At 41.1% G+C, this 23,636-nt stretch overlaps 1 protein-coding gene across 1 annotated transcript in view; it reads left to right on the top strand.

Moving 5' to 3' along the window:
- Positions 1-549: 549 nt before the first annotated feature.
- dhrsx (dehydrogenase/reductase (SDR family) X-linked) overlaps positions 550-23,636 on the top strand; it is a 48,625-nt gene continuing 25,538 nt past the window's right edge. Inside the window, exons 1-3 of the mRNA XM_063010541.1 lie at positions 550-649; positions 9,124-9,231; positions 13,103-13,171. Of these exons, the coding sequence (XP_062866611.1) occupies positions 550-649; positions 9,124-9,231; positions 13,103-13,171 (277 nt within the window). The remainder of the gene's footprint in view (positions 650-9,123; positions 9,232-13,102; positions 13,172-23,636) is intronic.

Below are 23,636 nucleotides of genomic sequence, written 5' to 3'. Positions count from 1 at the left end.
GAAACTTAAATGCGGTTAAGACGTTTGAGACCACTGGTTTAACTCCTGTCATCAAATCGATGTGCTTTAAAAAAAAAAAAAAAAAAACTAAAGTGTACGGAACACTGTGACCAAACTTTTGATATTTAGTTGATTCCTAACTACTTAAGCGTTGTCTATACTGTTTAAATTTATCATTTATTCACTCGACGTATCGAATAATAACTTAATAAATATATATTGTTTACACTCGTGTAAAATAACACGCGCAAAATGTACAACAAATTGTTGACAATTCGGCGTTTGTTTTGTTTTGTTGTGTTACAGCTGAACTCGCCCCACGTTCTTTCTCATAAGCGGAACAGTTGCTGGAAAGCCCCGCCCCTTGACTACATTCCAAACGTTTCCGTAATCCCTATACGTGTGTGCTACATAGGGTGAGTAAGAACGGTTTTTACACCCTGTGTAGTGCACTACTTTTACAATGCGAAACTATTTAGGACTGAACGCCTTGGGTCGGGCTGTAAATAGTGAGCCACAGTTGAAACACGTTGCTGTTGAACTGGAACGATGTGGCTGTTTTCATTCATTCTGCCCATCATCAGACTTTATTTAATAGGAGTGAAAGTGCTGATCGACCAGCTGCTGCACAAATCCTTCACTTTACCAGGTTAGGAGCTTTTTATTAGTGTCTGAAAGTCTTACAGGTTTATATGATAATGGTTTTTGTTGTGCCAAAGTTCAGATCGTTGTCATTTCTACCATCAGCATGCAGTTTCTGTATTTAGTGCAGTTTGATTTTGGCAAAGGAGATTACTTTAGCTAAATTCTTGTGTTTTCTTTTTTGTTGTTTAGTATATACTTTAGTGCATAAAGCTACTTCACATTTACACATGTACAGTTTAAAACGCCTAACAAATACATTAAAAAGGAGGGGGGGGTAACCTGGGGGTCAACCTGTCTGGTACGTATTCCTTATTCTATAAGCTACACCTACTACAGTATACAGATGAACTTTGACTTTAGCCCATTTGTTGCTATGTACACTTTGTCATACTGTAGCACATTTATCGATTGAAAGGGACCCCCAATGACCAGGTGATGTTTGGGTGGTGGACCATTCTCAACATTGCAAAAACAATAACATGTTAATGACGTGGTAGTGTGTGTTGTTCTGCTAAGAGTTTAAAATGTGCAGCAGTACATACTTTAACATAGTACACACTTCGATTTTACCCATAGTACTCCATTCACGACAGTTAAGCCATTCTGCAAATGATCTGAATTTCCTTCAATGCCATTCTTTCTTTTTTAATACATTTTATTTCACCATTGTCTTATTGTCCTTCCAATCTAGTCATATCAATTATTGCGTAAGACTTATATATTCATTTCTATATATATATGTATATATATACAGTGTATCACAAAAGTGAGTACACCCCTCACATTTCTGCAAATATTTTATTATATCTTTTCATGGGACAACACTATAGACATGAAACTTGGATATAACTTAGAGTAGTCAGTGTACAACTTGTATAGCAGTGTAGATTTACTGTCTTCTGAAAATAACTCAACACACAGCCATTAATGTCTAAATGGCTGGCAACATAAGTGAGTACACCCCACAGTGAACATGTCCAAATTGTGCCCAAAGTGTCAATATTTTGTGTGACCACCATTATTATCCAGCACTGCCTTAACCCTCCTGGGCATGGAATTCACCAGAGCTGCACAGGTTGCTACTGGAATCCTCTTCCACTCCTCCATGATGACATCACGGAGCTGGTGGATGTTAGACACCTTGAACTCCTCCACCTTCCACTTGAGGATGCGCCACAGGTGCTCAATTGGGTTTAGTCCATCACCTTTACCTTCAGCTTCCTCAGCAAGGCAGTTGTCATCTTGGAGGTTGTGTTTGGGGTCGTTATCCTGTTGGAAAACTGCCATGAGGCCCAGTTTTCGAAGGGAGGGGATCATGCTCTGTTTCAGAATGTCACAGTACATGTTGGAATTCATGTTTCCCTCAATGAACTGCAGCTCCCCAGTGCCAGCAACACTCATGCAGCCCAAGACCATGATGCTACCACCACCATGCTTGACTGTAGGCAAGATACAGTTGTCTTGGTACTTCTCACCAGGGCGCCGCCACACATGCTGGACACCATCTGAGCCAAACAAGTTTATCTTGGTCTCGTCAGACCACAGGGCATTCCAGTAATCCATGTTCTTGGACTGCTTGTTTTCAGCAAACTGTTTGTTGGCTTTCTTGTGCGTCAGCTTCCTTCTGGGATGACAACCATGCAGACCGAGTTGATGCAGTGTGCGGCGTATGGTCTGAGCACTGACAGGCTGACCTCCCACATCTTCAACCTCTGCAGCAATGCTGGCAGCACTCATGTGTCTATTTTTTAAAGCCAACCTCTGGATATGACGCCGAACACGTGGACTCAACTTCTTTGGTCGACCCTGGCGAAGCCTGTTCCGAGTTGAACCTGTCCTGGAAAACTGCTGTATGACCTTGGCCACCATGCTGTAGCTCAGTTTCAGGGTGTTAGCAATCTTCTTATAGCCCAGGCCATCTTTGTGGAGAGCAACAATTCTATTTCTCACATCCTCAGAGAGTTCTTTGCCATGAGGTGCCATGTTAAATATCCAGTGGCCAGTATGAGAGAATTGTACCCAAAACAACAAATTTAACAGCCCTGCTCCCCATTTACACCTGGGACCTTGACACATGACACCAGGGAGGGACAACGACACATTTGGGCACAATTTGTACATGTTCACTGTGGGGTGTACTCACTTATGTTGCCAGCTATTTAGACATTAATGGCTGTGTGTTGAGTTGTTTTCAGAAGACAGTAAATCTACACTGCTATACAAGCTGTACACTGACTACTCTAAGTTATATCCAAGTTTCATGTCTATAGTGTTGTCCCATGAAAAGATATAATGAAATATTTGCAGAAATGTGAGGGGTGTACTCACTTTTGTGATACACTGTATATATGAATACAGTTATGGCATATGTACACAAACAATTTGGCATTTGACATTTAACAATATATATCTAAACACAATAACTTGTACCACTTGTTTTGAGGATCCTTTCGGATATCCGTGTGTACATGCTTGTCCTAATCAACACTTACTAGATACTTATTGATCATAGTAACATTACATTTTTCTGACCTGATGCTAGATAAAAGTGAGATTTGATGGTAACTTTAAAATGTTCAGTTAAGTGATATGATGAATGTATTGTATTGTTTAATCAATAATCAGCAAATAAATTAGTGTTCAATCAATGCAGTCGGTTGAGAAAGTGACATTTGAATTTATTTATTAATTAAAACGTATTCATTAAAATTCATTTTTTAATATTTACATTTAAATCACAGCTATCAGCACCATAGTGAACAAGCTAGTGTTGTGCATAAATCTAAAACTTTGATCTATAATGAACATTTCTCTCACAAATGGGGAATCTGTTAATGGATCATAACTAAGCACTGGTGAACAGCCTGGAGTCGCACCTAAACCTAAACCAAGTGCATTCAGTAAATGTTTCACAGTCTTAAATGAAAAGTTTAGACACCCTCTGGTTAAATTCTATGTTTTGAGGAAAATAAGTTGACTCATTCTCCACAGGGAATAAACTTCTGCACATTTGAATGCACAATTCCTGTTTTGTTTTGTGCAGAATTTGACGTTGGAAAAAAAAACCTCAGGCAATGTTATGGCACATTAAATATTTAATGTTTTATGTTCCCCTTCTGTCGGATTCAAGTTTGTTCCCTGCGGAGAAATGTATTTTCACTTAGAAGTTAAATGAAACAGGAAACCTGACCAGACGTGTTCGGACTATAAACCCTGCACATGTGGATGTTTGAGTATTTTCAACACAAATTATAAGAATATTTGTCTAATTCTAAAGCATGACATCCCTGATAATGAATTAATTAAGGTGTTTCAGCCACAATCATCGTTTATTTATTTATTTTCTTATTAGGATTTTAATGTCCATGTTTTACACGTTGGTTAAATTCCTCAGGTCAGGTGTTTAAATTTTACTGATGATTCATTAGTTCAAATTTAATGTCAAACACATCAAAGTGAATTTAGTATCTTCAGTTCACCTCACTTGCATGTATTTGGACTGTGGGAGGAAACTGGAGCTCCCGGAGGAAACCACACAGACAAAAGGAGAACATGCGAACCGCAGAGAAAATACCCAGACCGTGCCACCTAAGAATGAAACTCGGGACATTCTCACTGGGATGCGAAATCAAAGCAAGGTCCACAAAAACATCATGTGACAAGTTTGGCCTGTCTGGTGCTTTGCCCTTGACCTTATTAGACACCTTGATAGATTGGAACGTTCATCAACAGAACACCTTCTTATCCAACATAAGTTCTCGATCTCAAGTTTCTTGACTAAATGGCCTCAAATTGCCACTGACGGACTCCAAATAATTTAGCTGGGATTGACTGTGAGCTTCTTTGGTTTAAAATATACACTGATTAGCCATAACATTAAAACCACCTCCTTGTTTCTACACTCGCTGTCCATTTTATCAGCTCCACTTACCATATAGAAGCACTTTGTAGTTCTACAATTACTTACTGTAGTCCATCTGTTTCTCTGCATGCTTTGTTAGCCATGTTAGGTGTGTTAGTGTGTGTTGTGCTGGTATGAGTGGATCAGACACAGCAGCGCTGCTGGAGTTTTAAAATACAGTGTCCACTCACTGCCCACTCTATTAGACACCTAGTTGGTCCACCTTGTAGATGTAAAGTCAGAGACGATCGCTCATCTATTGCTGCTGTTTTTGCTGTTCATCTTCTAGACCTTCATCAGTGGTCATAGGACGCTGCCCATGGGGTGCTGTTGGCTGGATATTTTTGGTTGGTGGACTATGCTAAGTCCAGCAGTATCAGTGACGTGTTTAAAAACTCCATCAGCGCTGCTGTGTCTGATCCACTCATACCAGAACAACACACACTAACACACCACCACCATGTCAGTGTCAATGCAGTGCTGAGAATGATCCACCACCCAAATAATACCTGCTCTGTAGTGGTCCTGTGGGGGTCCTGACCATTGAAGAACAGCATGAAAGGGGGCTAACAATGAGTAATTGTAGAACTACAAAGTGCTTCTATATGGTAAGTGGAGCTGATAACATGGACAAAGTGTGTAGAAACAAGGAGGTGGTTTTAATGTTATGTTAATGTAAGCCTGTTGTTTAACAGTAAAGTGGTGACTAATTGTTATTGGTGATCGTTTTAAGGGAAAAATATTAGCATGTAGTAGAATATTAGAGCTATATAAGTAAAATTTCAACTGTTTAGTAAATACTACTCATCTGTCTATTATTATAGTATTTTCATTTCATTTTACAAACCATTTTTCCTTAAAGGAAGCTTAGACTAACCTCACATATTACAATGTTTCCTCTGTGAAAGAATCTTGGCACACTGTTTAGGGTTGATGTCTGTGAGTTCAGACCCAGCTATTGTGCCTTGTGATACAGCCAGAATAACCCCTGACCTGAATTCTAAAGAAATATGTAGTTGATCCATCCTGCTAGTAGCCTTAAGTGCTCCAATGGATTGCATGGCTTTTGGTTACTTGTCGAAGGCAACCGGGAGATTGTGTGCTTTTGCACTGATCACAAAAGAAGCTTGGCGCTCTGTCAAGATTCAATTTGGGGCTGAAAGAACTGATCGTGGATCAGTAGTGCTGAGGGGATTAGTTCCACTACACAATGGACCCTTGATAATGTAAATCCCTGAAGAAATAGTGGTCAGTCTAACATAATTTGCCGGTTCCAGTACATGGCTAAGAGTAAGTGGACATTCCTGTTAATTGAGTTCAGTTGTTTCAGCCACATCCATTGTTAATTAAAACAGGTCTGCCATGAATGTGAAGCTGCTGGAACACAAATGTTACTGTTCACAGTCAAGCAAGCATTACCTCCCCTGAGCTGAATTTCTACCAGATGATACATTCTTTTAAATCTTCAGACGTATTTACAGATGGTCAGATGAGTACGAATACTTGATTTGTATTGATTTGCAATTGCCTTACCTACTAGGGGCACAAGTGGACCCAAACCACAACAACAAAATACCCCTTACAGCAAAGCATAGAATAGCATACCAGAGCCATCTTACGGTAGGGGTCAAGTATTTAAGTCTGGACTTTGTCTGGGCCACTCAAGAACATTAGGGACTTGCTCCAAAGCCTCTCTAATGTTGGTTTGGCTGTATGCATTGGGTCATTGTTGTGTTGAAAGGTGAATCGTCACACCAGTGTGAGTTTGTGTTTTTCTTCAAAAATGCTCCAGATTAACAAATACAGCTCAGCTGGACATGTACAGCATTATTATATATGCTACAGAGCATTGTGGTATATTGATCGCTTAATTGTTTTAGGTAGGACACGTCTGGAAGCATCTGCATTTATTATGTTTGTCCATTCTTTTACTTTAAATTGTCACCCACTTTCACGTACATGCTGATAATGTATAGATCATTCAAGCTTTACACACCTGGATTTAGGCGGTTTATCCCGTTTTTTCTGGCAGATCCTCTCTAGTTCCATCAGATGGGATGGTAAGCGCCTGTGAACTACCATCTTCAGGTCTTTCCACAAATATTCTATAGGGTTTAAGTCTGGACTTTGTCTGGGACACTGAAGAACATTAGGGACTTGCTCCAAAGCCTCTCTAATGTTGGTTTGGCTGTATGCATTGGGTCATTGTTGTGTGGAAAGGTAAACTGTCATACCAGTGTGAGTTTGTGTGCTCTCTGGTGTCCTTTTTTCCTTTAGAAATGTTCCTGTATTAGGCTGTATTCATTTATATTTCTCTTAATACCAAATTCAGCTCAGCTGGACATGTTCAGCATTAGTTTACATGCTTCAAAGCATTGTGGGGTGTTAAGCACTTAACTGTTTTAAGTAATACACTCCTGGAAGCATCTGCACTCATTATGTTTGTCAATTTCTTTATTAAGCGTTCCTTTAAATTGTCACCACTTGCATGTACATTCTGGTAATGTATAGATAAGCTTTGGACACCTAGATTTAGGCGGTTTATCCTGTTCTTTCTGGTCTTTCACAAATATTCTATAGGGTTTAAGTCTGGGACACTTAAGGACATTAGGGACTTGATCTGAAGCCTCTGTAATGTTGGTTTGGCTGTATGCATTGGGTCATTGTTGGGTCTGAGTTTGTGTGCTGTCTGCTGTCTTTTTTCCTTTAAAAATGTCCCTGAATTTGGCAGCATTCATTTATATTTCTCTTAATTTAAAATACAGCTCAGCTGCACATGTTAAGCGTTTTTATACAAGCTACAGAGCATTGTGGGACGTTAAGGTTAAGTACTTAACTGTTTTAGGTAATACACACTCCTGGAAGCATCTGCACTCATTATGTTTGTCTATTCTTTTCCTTCAAATTGTTACCCACCTACATGTTAGTATAGTATAGTCAGTATGTATAGATAATTAAAAAAAGCATTAAATTCTGGAAAGTAAATGAACCTCTGTCCTTAATTTTTTTATCCAATTATCACCGATCAACAGACCCCTTGTTGCATCTGGTTTAGACATGTCTTAATAATGAAGTGTGATCTCACTAACACTATAATTTAAGTTCAAGTCGACAAGGAAGATATATCAAGTAGCCAAAAATATGTGGACGCCCCTATTAATTATTAAGTTTATGTGTATCTACCAGCCACACCAATTGCTAACTGTAAAAAAACAATTATATAGAAAAATGCCTATGACGTAAAGCTGCAATTGAGAATATTCAACCCCAACGAGCCACCATGGGCTCTGCAGGTGGGCACATAACAAGTACAAAGCTTTTCTTCTAGGAAAGGCTCTTAATAAGGTTTTTACAAGGTCAGGTGCTGATGTTGGATGAGGCCGGGCTTGCAACTGACATTCCAATTAATCCCAAAAGTGCTCAGTGTGGTTAAGGTCAGGGTTCTGTGCAGGCTACAGAAATTTCTCCACACCAGACACATTTGATAGACATTTAACTTTGTACAAAGGGACACAGTCATGCTGGAGCTGTTGGCACAAATCTGAAGCATATAAATAATTTTATTCACCTTTTCACAACCTACACATTGTTGTACTCCCAATCCAGTTGTATCTAATTGGCTGATTTGTATTTTCGCTTCTACTGCTGCATACCTCCACTCCTGATTTTAATATTTAGTTTATGCATTTTCTTCCCTTTTTCCCCCGACTTTTTAGAGCGTCCAATTGCCCGATTGCGAATGCCGGCCCCCGCACTGATTGAGGAGAACAAAGCTAACCCACACCCCCTCCGACAAGTGGGCAGCAGCCGTATGCATTTTGTCACCTACACCAGACGAGATCAGCTTTGTGTACGGAGAGACCCGTCTGCATCATTCATGAGAGAGTCCCTATCCGGCTCAATACCCCACCCCTATATGAACGACAGGCCAATCGTTGTTCATGTGGCTGCCCAGCCGGCAGGCAGAGCTGAGACTCGATACGATGTATTTGAAATCCCAGCTCTGGTGTGCTAGCGTGTGTTTTTGCCACTGCTTCACTTGAGTGGCTCGACCACTTGTTTTTCCTGCACGAGGCAGGGTTATGTGGGGACCTGTATCGCCCATGGAGCGTCATACATCAGTCTTCATTATTCCCCGTCTCATCGTGTAGGCGCCATCGACCAGCCAACAGAGAACATAATTGCAGCAGTTATGAGGAATCCCTAAAGTCCCCCACCTGCCCCCCACCCCCACTAGATAAGCCAATTGTTGTTTGTGTTGGTGCCTGGCTGGCTGTTAGCAGAGCTTAGGTTCGAACTCGCGAGCTTGAAATGTCTAGCGTGTTTTACTGTTGCGCCATCCAAGCACCTTGACCCCCAAATCTTTACAAAATGACAAATACTGCATATAAGTGTTACATGATGCAATGTTACACACACAGACACACACACTCACTTCGGTTTCTTTACAGTAGTCCCAGTGAGACAGACACTGTGTCCTTGATCAAGACTAAAATTGACTAGCAGCATCATTATCTGGCTTTAATCTTTTGTTTTTCTGTTTGTCCTCTTCTTTTTCTCCCTTTTGTCCTGATCAGTTTTGCCAAGACAGGATGGGAAGGTTGCTATAGTGACGGGAGGAGCCAGAGGAATGGGCTATGAAACTTCTCGGCACTTGGCAAGCCTGGGCGCACGCGTGGTCATCGGTAAATCACATTCTATTTCAGTCTCATTCAGTACAGCTCTACATCCAAAACCCTTCTGTATACATGGCCTAGATACTGCTCTGTGTTGGTATTTACGCCAAAAAATGCATTTGTGTCGTGCAGTGGATTTGATTTTGAAGGGATAAAATTGCTATTTTTATTCATCGGTTTACACTTAATCATCTATTATGACGAAATAAAAACATGTTGGAAGTTTTTCAAAAAGTAAAAGTCAAAAACTGGAATATCTTAATGATAAAAGTAGACCCTGTATCAAACACTTGGTTGAAGACCACTTGGCAGCAATTACAGCTACAAGTCTTTTTGGGTACACCTGTATAAGTCAAGTCAAGTCAACTTTATTTATATAGTGCTTTTTACAATAGACATTGTCTCAAAGCAACTTTACAAAATCCAGGACCAACAGATACAAAAACCCCTGTTGAGCAAGCCGAGGGCGACTGTGGCAAGGAAAAACTCTCTGAAAATTACAGGAAGAAACCTTGAGAGGAACCAGACTCAGCAGGGCCCATCCTTCTTGGGTGGTCTGGAGGATACTTTAAATAAATAGGATTTACAATAAATAGGATTAACTTTGCACACTTTGATTTAGGCAGTTTATCCCATTTTTATGGCAGATCCTGTCAAGTTACATCAGATTTGATGGTATCGCCTGTGAACTGCCATCATCAGGTCCTTCCACAAATATTCTATAAGGTAGTGCTCCCCAACCACACAGAAAGAATGAATAATTAGAGATCGCTAGAAAAGCAGCTTTCACTGCTTCTATTTCGGGTGTTATTGTCTTATTGTCACCCCTAGGTGGAAGCAGTGTCTCGTTGCAGCGAAAACAGCTCATTTTACACTGTTTGTGAGCAATATTATTAAATCGTCCCTTCCCCGATGGTCCTTGAAATTATATCTTATATGCAACCGGTCCATCGTGCAAAAAAGGTTGAGAAACACTGCTATAGGGTATAAGTCTGAGCTTAAGCTGGACCACTCAAGGACATTTAAGGACATTGCTCTAAAGCCTTTTTAATGTTGGTTTTGCTGTATGCATCGGGCCATTGCCAAGTCAAGTCAAATATATTTGTATCAAAGCAACTTTAAAGCATCCAGGACTGAAAACCCCTTTTAGGCAAGGGTGACAGCAAAAGGAAATCCCTCATGGGGGGGATCATGTTAAAAGGTGAACTGTCACTTCAGTCTGTTCTTGTATTACTACAGCGTATTAATCAAATATCAAGTATGGTAAAGGAATCAAATATGAGTCATGAATCAAATACAGCACATGAATCAAATGCAGTGCATGAATCAAATATTAAAGAAGCTGCATGAATCAAATACAGTGAATGAATCACTGTAAGGTGCACGAATGAAACAGTGCATGAATCAAACAGAATCAAACAGAATACAGTGGTACCTTGTAACTCAACATCTACTAAACTCAAAATCTTAGAATCTCAACGCCCTTCATTGAGAAATTTGTACCCTTAAACTCAACGTGTTCAGTTTGTTTTTTAGAAATGTTTTTATTTAATTTCAAATTAACGATGAACAGCCGCTTTGTTTAGCGCTCGGCTGAAGCGTTGCAGTAATACATCATCAAAGTGTGCATATGCGACGAAGCTGCATTTGTGTGGAATAACCGTCAGAGAAAGCTTCACATGTATCTGTGTTTAGCTGGATTTCCCTAACTGTTTCACTTTTAAACTTTTGTTACAGCTCGGGGTTCTGAGAAATTGTAAGAATCAGCTTTTTATTTCAGTGTTTTTACATTATACTTGTGTTATTTTCAGTGTATTAGTGTCAAAAAACAACCCAATTATTTTACATTAGCCTAAAATATATGCAAGTCCACGGGACCATGGAACACATTAACAGGTTTCCCATACATCCTTATGGGAAAAAATACCTTGAAACTCAACGCCAGTCCCAGAACCAATTGGCGTTGAGTTTCAAGGTACTACTGTAGTATGAAACTGAAGATTGAATGTTAACCAGACAGTATATATGTAATATAACTGAGCGATTAAACAATAACATAAAAAGTATGGTGGAGGTTGGTGGGATTAATGGAGTCATTTGTCCTTCTATTATTACCAGTCTCCCGGTCCTTCATGCTGATAAGCAACACAAGGCATGATGATGCAACCTCCATAGGGATGGTATTAGACAGGTGATGTGTAGTTCTTGTATTTTGCTTGCTGTGCTGCCCAAAGAGTTAAATTTTTGTGTCATCAGACCAGAAGTGGGCTGTCATATGCCTTTTGTTCAGCAGTAGTTTTTTGTCACTGCCTTAAAGCGACTGTTGGGTTTTTTCTTACCGCTCTGACCGAATCACTCTCTAGATGCCTTATTTCACCAGACAACCAACTATAGGAAAGTTCAAAGTTGTGCCAGACTTACTCATCCAATTGCTCACACCTAGGGACAGTTTAAAACAGCCACTCTCCTCACAATAATGTTTTAAAAGGTTGAAAGAAACCCAGTTGATAGTACCCAGAAGAACCCATCACAGACACAATGAAAATGCATTACAGACAGTAAACAAGATAAGATTTTTATTTTGCTACAATTATGACTGGGAAATTGCTACATTGTTTATGGACAATTGGACCTTCTTACTATACCATCACCACATCATTACTGTTTTATCATGAGGCAGTAAATAATAATGCTATCCGAAATATAGACTTTGTCTTGTTTACTCTGTGAGTGAATAATTTTGTGTACGAGGAGTGTGAGAGACATGACTTTCAATGAGTAGAATTCATGCATAAAATATTGAATTCACCTGTTCATTTAAATGCAGGGAGCGAGAACACTGTGGGTACATGTTTATGTTACATTCTCAGACTAAAATTTAGTCCTAATGCCTTTACATCACTGCCACACCTATAGTTGTGCAGTATACACCGATCAACCATAACATTAAAATTACCTCCTTGTTTCTACTCTCATTGTCCATTTTATCAGCTCCACTTACCATATAGAAGCACTTTGTAGTTCTACAATTAGTGACTGTAGTCCATCTGTTTCTCTGCATGCTTTGTTAGCCCCCTTTCACCCTGTTCTTCAATGATCAGGACTCTCCTATGACCACTACAGAGCAGGTATTATTTAGGTGGATCATTCTTAGCACTGCAGTGACACTGACATGGTGGTGGTGTGTTAGTGTGTGTTGTGCTGGTATGAGTGGATCAGACACAGCAGCGCTGATGGAGTTTTTAAACACCTCACTGTCACTGCTGGACTGAGAATAGTCCACCAACCGTGGGCAGTGTCCTGTGACCACTGATGAAGGTCTAGATGATGACAAACTCAAACAGCAGCAATAGATGAGTGATCATCTCTGACTTTACATCTACAAGTGGACCAACTAGGTAGGAGTGTGTAATAGAGTGGACAGTGAGTGGACATGGTATTTTAAAAACTCCAGCAGCGCTGCTGTGTCTTATCCACTCATACCAGCACAACACACACTAACACACCACCACCATGTCATTGTCACTGCAGTGCTGAGAATGATCCACATGTGGTGGTCCTGTGGGGGTCCTGACCATTAAAGAACAGGGTGAAGGAAGGCTAAAAAAGTATGTAGAAAAACAGATGGACTACAGTCTGTAATTGTAGAACTACAAAGTGCTTCTATATGGTAAGTGGAGCTGATAAAATAGACAGTAAGTGTAGAAACAAGGAGGTGGTTTTAATGTTATGGCTAATCAGTGTATAATTTAGTAGCTTTCTCCTAGTTTCTGCTTTAGGTTTTTGTACTTAGGTTCTTTTCTTAACCTTCCAATGAAAGACAAACATTTATTTATACTCATACTAGGTTTGAACATCTATTACCCTATTTTTTTACTAGCTGGAAATGAGGAAGAAGAAGGTCTTTCTGCGGTGAAGAAGATTCAGCGAGAGACTGGACATGACAAAGGTACGACCGAAGAAGTTTAAACAATGTCCTTAGTAAAAATACAGAAGACCTGCATTTAAATTAACACGAAGAATGTGATAATCCAGGTATAATACAAGGATAATATAAGAATGTGCCCAAATCCAGGTGTGATATGTGATATATGATATTTTTATATTATATTTTATTAAATATTGGTACCGTATTGATTCACAACAGCTGGTAAGAAAGAATGTTGGTGGGATTTGCCTGTGAGTAGATGCGAGTGAGTATTGTTGCATGTGTAACATAAAATGAATAATGCGGGTGTTGAGTTCCTCGCCTGTCTTATTGTCATGCAGATATGATACGCAGAGACACCATGTAGATGAAGGATTTCTCTTATCCTGGCTTTAAACTCCCACCCATTTGCTTTCCTTACTGATGTGCTGTCACTGCCTAAGTGTGTCGCATATGCTAAGCGTAGATTCAGAGAGAGAGAGAAATATAGACACGTTGGGTATTTTTTTATTCATTTTCTCCCTTTTTCTCCTGATTTTAGCACGTCCAATTTTACCGAATTGCGTTATGCGAGACTGTCACACGCCCCCTCCGACGCGTGTGCAGTAGCCGACTGCATTTTTTCACCTCCACGAGGCGAGTTCGTATGCCGATCAGCTCTGTGCACGGAGAGCTACACCCGATCAGCATTATTCCTCGACTCTGTGCAGACGCCATCAACCAGCCAGCAGAGGTCGTAATTCGCTCAGTTATGAGGAACCCGGTCCGGCTCATCCTACCCTATGAATAACAGCCAATCGTTGTTCATGCAGGTGCCGAGCCTAGCCGGATGGCAGAGCTGAGATTCGGTACTGACACACGTCCCCTCCGACATGTGAGTAGTACCGACTGCATCTTTCCACCTGCACGAGGCGAGTTCACATGCGAAACAGCGTTGTGCAGGGAGAGCCACACCCTGATCGCATTATTCGGCATCAACATGCCATCAACCAGCCAGCAGAGGTCAGAATTGCATCAGTTATGAGGTTCCTATCCGGCTCCCTACCTGAATGAACAACAGCCGAACGTTGTTTGGATGGCCGAGCTTAGATTCGATTCGAAATCCCAGCTCTGGTGTGCTAGCGTGCAAATTATAAACGCCAAAGCTAACACTAAGGTGCTTGGTTGGTCTAATACGCTAACCCACCACCACTGAGAGATTTCTGAGAGGGATTTCATTTGTTCATCTGTCATCAGCTGGCAGGCATCTACACAGACGTGATTGGTTATATCTTAATGGCAGAACTATTAACATTTACATTTGACATGGCACAGCTCAGTATACCTGCTGTATGTGTGGTTTTCCTCCCATTTGCATGGTGCAATCAATCACGCTGACACTCTTTGACAAGCTAATGATGTCCACTCAATGAGGTGAAGCTACCTGTAGAAGTGCCAGCGAGACCCACTCATCACCCTTACAAGGGGTGTGATTCATTACAGAAGTGGCAGCACATGCGACTGTTTCATTTGTACTGTCATTATACACTGATCAGCCATAACATTAAAACCACCTTGTTTCTACACTCACTGTCCATTTTATAAGCTCCACTTACCTTTGTAGTTCTACAATTACTGACTGTAGTACATCTGTTTCTCTGCATGCTTTGTTAGCTTCCTTTCATGCTGCTCTTCAATGGTCAGGACCCCCACAGAGCAGGTATTATTTAGGTGGTGGATCATTCTCAGCACTGCAGTGACACTGACATGGTGGTGGTGTGTTAGTGTGTGTTGTGCTGGTATGAGTGGATCAGACACAGCAGCGCTGCTGGAGTTTTTGAATACCGTGTCCACTCACTGTCCACCCTATTAGACACTCCTACCTAGTTGCTTCACCTTGTAGATGTAAAGTCAGAGACGGTCGCTCATCTATTGCTGCTGTTTGAGTCGGTCATCTTCTAGACCTTCATCGGTGGTGACAGGAAGCTGCCCACGGGGCGCTGTTGGCTGGATATTTTTGGTTGGTGGACTATTCTTAGTCCAGCAGTGACAGTGAGGTGTTTAAAAACTTCATCAGCATAGCTGTGTCTTATTCACTCATACCAGCACAACACACACTAACACACCACCACCATGTCAGTGTCACTGCAGTGCTGAGGATAACCCACCTCCTAAATAATACCTGCTCTGTAGTGGTCCTGGGAGAGTCCTGACCATTAAAGAACAGAATGAAAGGGGGCTAAGAAAGCATGCAGAGAAACAGATGGACTACAGTCAGTAATTGTAGCACTACAAAGTGCTCCTATATGGTAAGTGGAGCTGATAAAATGGACAGTGAGTGTAGAAACAAGGTGGGGATTTTAATGTTATGGCTGATCAGTGTATGTAAACATGAGCTCCAGTGGTGATTTCTAAAGGAGTTTCTAACTCCAGTTGAACTTTAATCAGGGCAACACAATAATGACATTTTGACATTAAAATGAGTTATAAGTGCAGGTAACGAGCTAATTTAGGAACAGAATAACACAGCTTTCTCCATGTGAAAATTAAAGGTTAATAAATAAGTATGTATTTGCCAAATTACTCAATCTGTTGATGGTAACACTTGGGTAAGAAATTTGTGAATCAGGTTTTTTTTTAATCACTTTATCTGGTCTAAAGGTCTTTTAGAAGTGTTTTACCATTGTAATGTACTGATGTCTACAAAACAAAAGGTCAAAGGAGCATTAAAAATGATAGCGGTCGAATCAAAGAGCAGTCTTATCCCTATACAGGTGTGTGAGAGACTGTGAATCACTATTCCTTAACTAAACAAATTGCTTGAAGATTAAAAAATGGTGCTGTCCTTACCAAGATCCAATCAGTAAGAAAATGAATTCTTCCAGAAAGACCTTTTTTAATTCCCCCCCCAATTTTCCTCCCAGTCTAGTCGTATCCAATTACTCGATTGCATTTCACTTTCTCTACTGCTGTTTACGTCCACTCATGATTGAGGAGCGCCGTGACTGAAACACAGCCCCTCTCGAGAAGTGTGTGGTAGCTGATTGCTTAATTTCATCTGCATGTGGCGGGTTTATATGGGGCTCAGTACTGCATACACACCGATCCCTATTACCCCCGCCTCTGTACAGGTGCCGTCGATTAGCCAGGAGAGGTCGTAATTCATGAGGAATCCCCTCTGGTCATCCAACCCAACAGACAAGCCAGTCATTGAGTCATTGTCCCTGCAGGTGCCGGCCTACCAGTAGCAGAGTTGAGCTTCGAACTCGTGAGTTCAAGATGTCAGCCGTGGTGTGCTAGTGTGTGTTATTGCTGCACCACCCAAGTGCCCTTTTTCTGTACTGCATTTTGAGTATACCATCCGTTTAAACAACACAAAAAAAGATAAATTATCTTTATCCATTCAGTAATGCCCACCCATGGAAATCCCAATAAATTACTTAAAGGCAGACTGTAAATAGCTAAAGGTGGACACACTTTGTGTTATCGATAGGTATGAGTTAGCAGCAATGGTCAATGGATAAACATATAGGGAGTTCCTTCCTGAAAGATTGCACAGACCTTTCAGTCTGGGCCAGCGGGTCTGACTGTAAGCTAGGAAAAGGTTAAAGTGTGCAGTTTAAGACAATGGAAATATAGAAATGGTTTGGAAAGCCTAATTGTTTTTTGTACAAGGGTTCTTCAAAATGTTTCAGCACTTTTAAAACTCTTTTTTTTTTCAATTCATTTTCTTCCTTTTTATCCCAATTTTTAGCGTGTCCAATTCTTACCCAATTGCGTCATGCTTCCTCTCTACTGGTGCTGACTCCCGCCTCTGATTGAGGAGAATGAACTGACACACGTCCCCTCCGACACGTGAGCAGTAGCCGACTGCATCTTTTCACCTGCGCGAGGCGAGTTCACATGGGAATCAGCCTTGTGCATGGAGAGCCACACCCCGATCGCATTATTACTCTCCTCTGTGCAGACGCCATCAACCAGCCAGCAGAGGTTGTAATTGCATTAGTTATGAGGTCCCTATCCGGCTCTCTACCTGAATGAACAACAGCCAAATGTTGTTTGGATGGCAGAGCTTAGATTTGATACGATGTATTCTAAATCCCGGCTTCGGTGTGCTAGCGTGTTTTACTGCTGCGCCACCTGAGCAGCTAACTCTATTTATTAAGAATTTAAAAAACAAATGACATCACTTTTCTACACAGTCACCTTTTGATGCATTTTTCCAGCGTCGTACCAACTTTTTAAAGCCATTAGCAAAAAATGTTTTTGGTTGGGTGTGTAGCCACTGATGCACCGCTGTTTTCACATCATCATCACATGAAAATCTTCTTCCCCTGAAAGCTTTTATGAGCGGTTCAAAAAGGTGTAAACCAGATGGTGCTAAATCCGGACTGTTAGCTCTTATTCAGTCTCTCAGACACGACCAATTACTACTCCTCCCGCCCTCACCGTTTCCAACCAAAATATAAAAGTGCGGAAACTTTTTGAAGATCCCTCATACTATATATATTCCTTGTTTCCTAGTTCTTAGTGGTCTATTCTGTTTGTCTGTGTTCTAATGCTTTTAGACTATAAATCAGTGTTTACCTCCCATTGACCAACATACAAGTGATAATCCTGATACCGATGGATCTCAGGATAAAACACACGCTTGGTTCATTATCACTGTACAACAAAACAACCTTCATATTGTTTTTCACTTATTTGTTGTTTTTTAGGCACATGATTGCAGTCGCATTGTGCATTCAGTATTCAGTGACGGGCCTCTTCTTGTCTGAAGTGGCCGATTCTATTGCTGTTAGCATTCATCACTGAAACTGATTGAATTGAATTGATTTAGTTCAGTGCCACTCAGCTAAACTCAACTGAACAAACATGTCTTGTAATGCTTTTACTTTTAAGAAGCACTACAGCAAGAGTGCAGGCTGCCCAACCATACGTCATGTGCTTTATCTCATTTAAATTCATCTCCTGAAAGGATTTGATCATCAGACCTGATATTAAATACCATCAGCTGTCAAGATGCTTACTTATTATACATTCTTACTGGCACAATATTAATCTCCTAGTCAGGAGGAATTCCCAAAGTGCAAATTATACCGAGACAACTGGGGGGTGGGGGAATAGGAATACGATTTCAGACAATTCTAAAGTGGACCATACCATTTCTCATCTCGTCTGACTGCCTTTACTCGCATTAATGGTCTTCATTAAGGTTACAGTTAAGCAAACTAGTGAGCAAATTAGTGTGTCAACTGTATATTGATGAATGTAAACATCAGCTAGTTTTGCCTTAGGTAACAGTTTCGCTAATTAATGACTCCCTTAATACTCAACTTTTACCTCTTTGTGGGGGATCCAAGTATTAATTAGGAGGCTTAGACCCCCCCCCCCCCCCCCCCCCCCCCCCATCCCTCTGCAATTCGGACAATGGAATAGTTTACATTAGTTTATTAGGTTACATTTGTCTACTTAAATCAGTTGGCAGTTGATTTAAGGCAGTTGTAGCCTAGTGGTTAGAGTACTGGACTAGTAACCAAAAGGTCTCTGGTTCAAGACCCATCACTGCCAGTTTGCCACTGTTTGGCCCTTGAGCAAGACCCTTAACCCTCAATTGCTTAGACAGTATACTGTCACAGTACTGTAAGTCGCCTTGGATAAAAGCATCTGCTAAATGCTGAAAATGTAAACGTAAGTCACTGTTGTTATGCATTAGTGGAAGTAAATTAAGCTTTGAAAGTTACAGGCGTCCCAAATTTTGTTATTTACTTACAAACCCCATGTCTGTTTAATTGTCGTGTTAAAACAGACTGTGTAACGACACCCGTTAGGTCAGTACTCGAAAAATAATAGCTTCTGTAATGACAAAAAAGCCATTTGACAAGGGAAGACAGGATGACCATCACAGCCCTTAGTGTGGGTCTTTTATATAGAGGAAGTGTTCCCTATAGAGGGCTTATTTTTGCATGGCAGGTGATGTGAAGCTAGCTTGACTGTAGTCAGTGCCACTCCAGTGTTTTAGCAGCTTCAAATCTATCTATCTATCTATCTATCTATCTATCTATCTATCTATCTATCTATCTATCTATCTATCTATCTATCTATCTATCTATCTATCTATCTATCTATCTATCTATCTATCTATCTATCCAGCTATCTATCCAGCTATCTATCCAGCTATCTATCTATCTATCTATCTGGAGTTTGCATGTTCTCCCTGTGTTCGTGTGGGTTTTTGCCAGGTGCTGTTATTTGTAAAAAAATTACCTTAAGTGTGAATATACGGAAAGTGCCGTGTGATGGACTGGTGACCTGTCCGGTGTGTTTTCTGCCTTTCGCATAGTGAATCAGACTCATTGTGACCCTAACCAGGATAAATCAGTGGTAAAACAGACAATGAATAATTAAACGAATGATTGAATGAATTAATGAATGAATGAATGAATTACATCTGACCGTTAGGACACATTCTTAGTAAGCAATAGGTACCAGTTTGGATTTTTTTATCTGACCACTGCTCCATGTTTTTGGGTTCATTAAATGTTTCTATTCCATTTTCAGTTTCTTGGTCTACATAATATAATATTCTTCATAGATTATTTGGATGGATAATAAAAACACATTTAAAGAGATCTTCCAACCCTTCCAAGAACACATCTTTTCATCTTTTTTCCTCAACTGTCACATATGTCAAAAACCAGTGACTCAATCATGGATTTAATAAGAATTAATGTCTCATTAAAAATCGGAAACTATTGAAGCATAGCATGTCTCCACCACAGTGCTAGCGTCTCTGTTCAGCACTGAGTGACTGAACCAGGCCAACATTCTGCAGGCAGCAACACACACACATACACACACATACACATACACAGATAGCAAGCAGGAAATATCGGTGTGACACACGACATTACTTTTCTGTCAGTGTGTTACAGATCAGGCGCTTTCCATCAGTCGAGCCTCCGCTTCAGGTCAGAGGGACCCGAATGTTACATATTTGTGCTAAATTGCTGCTGAGCCTGAAGCTAGTAGTTTATTTGTGGTCGATGTGATAAAATTGCAACCCTACATACAGATTTGCATGCATGACTTGATCCAATGAATGAAACGTAATTATAAAAATGCATACAAATTCAAACAAAGGGGAAAATAGCTGCAGAGTAGCACAGCATGTAGATTGGGTGCCACACAGCAACACACAAACTCAGGGAAGCTGGGTCCTCTCTCACCTCCAAACACTTTCTATGACTAAAACAGCCTCGCCATTGAAAGGTGCACTTGTCAGTGTGCTCTAAGTGCAGGTCCCAAGCCCAGATAAAAATGGGAGGGTTGTGTCAGGAGGGGCATCCAGTGTAAAAATTGTGCCAAGTCTGGTATACGGACTAGATTTGCAGTGCCGACCCTTAAATACGGGGGCAAAAAAAAGAAGAAGCAGCTAACCTGGCTGCTGTACGTTGCCCATAGGTGTGAATGTGTTAGTAAAAGAGTGAGTTTAAAGTATTGACACCTTTCACCCAGTGGTTCTGAACCCATGTTCACTGATCATTACGTCTAAACCCATGGGCATTGAAGTGGAACAACAGCCCCCTCCAAGGAAGGTTAGGGGATAAGACTTTGCTCACATATGTTGGATAGGCTTGAGTTTAAGGCTCTGTGAGAGCCAGTCAAGTGTTTTCTTTGTTGTTTGTTGTCTGCTTGTGGTCAGATTGTGTGTTTGTTATATGGCAGCTTGTGGCAGCCTTGAAGAACAGACCTTAGCACAGTTGGCATCTTTTCCTGCACAACATGAAGGAATTTATGGACAAATTTAGGGTCAAATTTCTCCACTTTCGCCACCAGTTCAAGAACAACTTTTGTCCAAGGAATTTGGGAATTTTAGACCTACAGTCCATAACATTATTAACAGATTCACAGAACCAGAATATACCAATGTTAAAAGGAAGATGATGTTGGATGGGGTTGAGGTCAAGTTCTTTGTGTTTGTGGTCAGTATGTGGTCAGATTGTGTTTGTTATATGGCAGCTGGTGGCAGCCTTGAAGAACAGACCTCAGCACATGTGGCATCTTTTCCTGCACCGGTGGATTTGGTGTTTTGAAAGGTAGCTGCTGAGGGTATGTGTGAGAGAGAATGAGAATCTTTTAGGGATTTTACACCTACAGTCCATAACATTATTGAAAGATTTACAGAACCAGAAATATCATTGTTGAAAGGAAAATGCCTGCTGGTTTAGTTGGGCATTTATCTTGTGGGCATACAGATGTTGGATGGGGTTGAGGTCAAAGTTCTTTCTCTGTTGTTTGTCGTCAGTGTGTGGTCAGATTGTGTGTTTGTTATATGGCAGCTGGTGGCAGCCTTGAAGAACAGACCTCAGCACAGTTGGCATCCTGTCCTGTGGTGGAGGACCTGGTGTTTTGGAAGGTAGCTGCTGAGGACTTGTGTGAGAGAGAATAGATCAAAATTCACCAATTTCACCACCAGTTCAAGAACAACTTTTGTCCAAGGAATATAAGGATTTTACACCTACAGTCCATAACATTATTAACAGATTCACTAAATCAGAATATACCATTGTTGAAAGGAAGATGCCTGCTGGTTTAGTAGGGCACTTATGTGGATGGGGTTGAGGTCAAAGCCAGTCAAGTACTTTCTTTGTGGTTTGCGGTCAGTACGTGGTCAGGTTGTGTGTTTGTTATACGGCAGCTGGTGGCGGCCTTGAAGAACAGACCTCAGCACAGTTGGCATCTTTTCCTGTGCCGGTGGATCTGGTGTTTTGGAAGGTAGCTGCTAAGGGTATGTGTGAGAGAGAACGGATCACCACTTTCGCCACCAGTTCAAGAAATCTGCTCAAGGAATTTAGGGATTTTACACCTACAGTTCATGACATTATTAACAGATTTACAGAACCAGAAATGCCATTGTTGAAAGGAAGATGCCTGCTGGTTTAGTAGGGCACTTATGTTGGATGGGGTTAAGGTCATTGCCAGTCAAGTTCTTTCTCTGTTGTTTGTCGTCAGTGTGTGGTCAGATTGTGTGTTTGTTAAGGCAGCTGGTGGCAGCCTTGGAGAACAGACCTCAGCACAGTTGGCATCTTTTCCTACGCCGGTGTTTTGGAAAGTAGCTGCTGAGGACATGTGTGATGCAATTACTGTAGCACCCCAACACTCAAGCCCTCGCTGTGTGTCAAAGTGGCAACAGTGTCACACACTCTCAGGATGTTTTATAGATCAGAGTGTGTTATGCAGTGGTTTTATGGGGCCATCTAACATCCTACAGGTACGTTCATGTGTGTGCTAGTCGATGGATGACCTTGACTATGGCCTTCTGTTCCTTAGATAAAAAATTGTCACCTTGGATTAATTATGGATGTCATTTTGTCCTCTTTTTTACTCCCTTCATTGATTTCCACTCCCCTCTTGCTAGAAGAGAGACATAAATCTCGCACCCATCCTTCCCCCCATTTACAGACCCACCAAGATCTCCCCTGCTTCCGCACTTCCTCATCCCAGAATTCCTCTTCAAACCGGCTTTTCATTAGGGTAGAATAAGGGCTACCCTAGCACAGCGGGGCCTGCTTGTTGCCAGGAAGAGTGCCATCTCACCCTCATGAATCACATCACCTCAACACTTTGTGTGGGTTTCACGTGCAGACTTTGAGGAAGGAAGATGTCTTTTTCGGTATCGAGCGATGGAAGGGCGCCAGCCATGACTTCCGCCAGCTGGCACAACGATGAATTGTTGCCAGGCTTCCATTACAGTCTCTGGCAAGCGTATCGTATTCATGCGAAACAGAGATGCAGAGGGAGGGAAATATTTTTTTATATTGATTGGCTGGATTGGTCTTCGGGGTGGGTGATGGATTTATATCAAGCCAACCTGTCAGATCATAAATAGAAGAAACGACTCTGTCATCCTGTCATGCTGGTCGTTACTTAAGCACGGTTGAAACCTCCTTCTGAACACAATCCTGAAGCCTTTGGAGGGTCGGAGACAATAAAATGTTTAAAAATTTGGAAACGTGATACTGCAGGTGGGTGTAGTATTAATTCAGGGCTCAGTTGATTGCTAGTGAAAATGGGTCAGTTTTTTACACCTACAGTCCATGACATTATTAAAAGATTTAGAGATTCTGAAAATACCACTGTTGAAAGGAAAAATTTTATTACACAGTAATAAACATACCCCTGTTACCAATTTTGAATTATGTTGGAACCATCATATTTATAATATGCATATCCACTGAAGAGGCATAACATTATGACCACCATCCTAATATTGTGTTGGTCCCCCTTTTGCTGCCAAAACAGCCCTGCAACTGCGATGCACTGTGTACTCTGACACCTTTCTATCAGAACCAGCATTAACTTCTTCAGCAGTTTTAGCTACAGTAGCTCGTATGTTGGATCGGACCACACAGACCAACCTTCGCTCCCCACGTGCATCAATGAGCCTTGGCCGCCCATGACCCTGTCGCCGGTTTACCACTGTTCCTTCCTTGGACCACTTTTG

The sequence above is a fragment of the Trichomycterus rosablanca genome, chromosome 15, assembly GCF_030014385.1.
Source record: "Trichomycterus rosablanca isolate fTriRos1 chromosome 15, fTriRos1.hap1, whole genome shotgun sequence".
NCBI lineage: Eukaryota > Metazoa > Chordata > Actinopteri > Siluriformes > Trichomycteridae > Trichomycterus > Trichomycterus rosablanca.
This window is presented reverse-complemented; position numbering and strand designations above follow the sequence as displayed.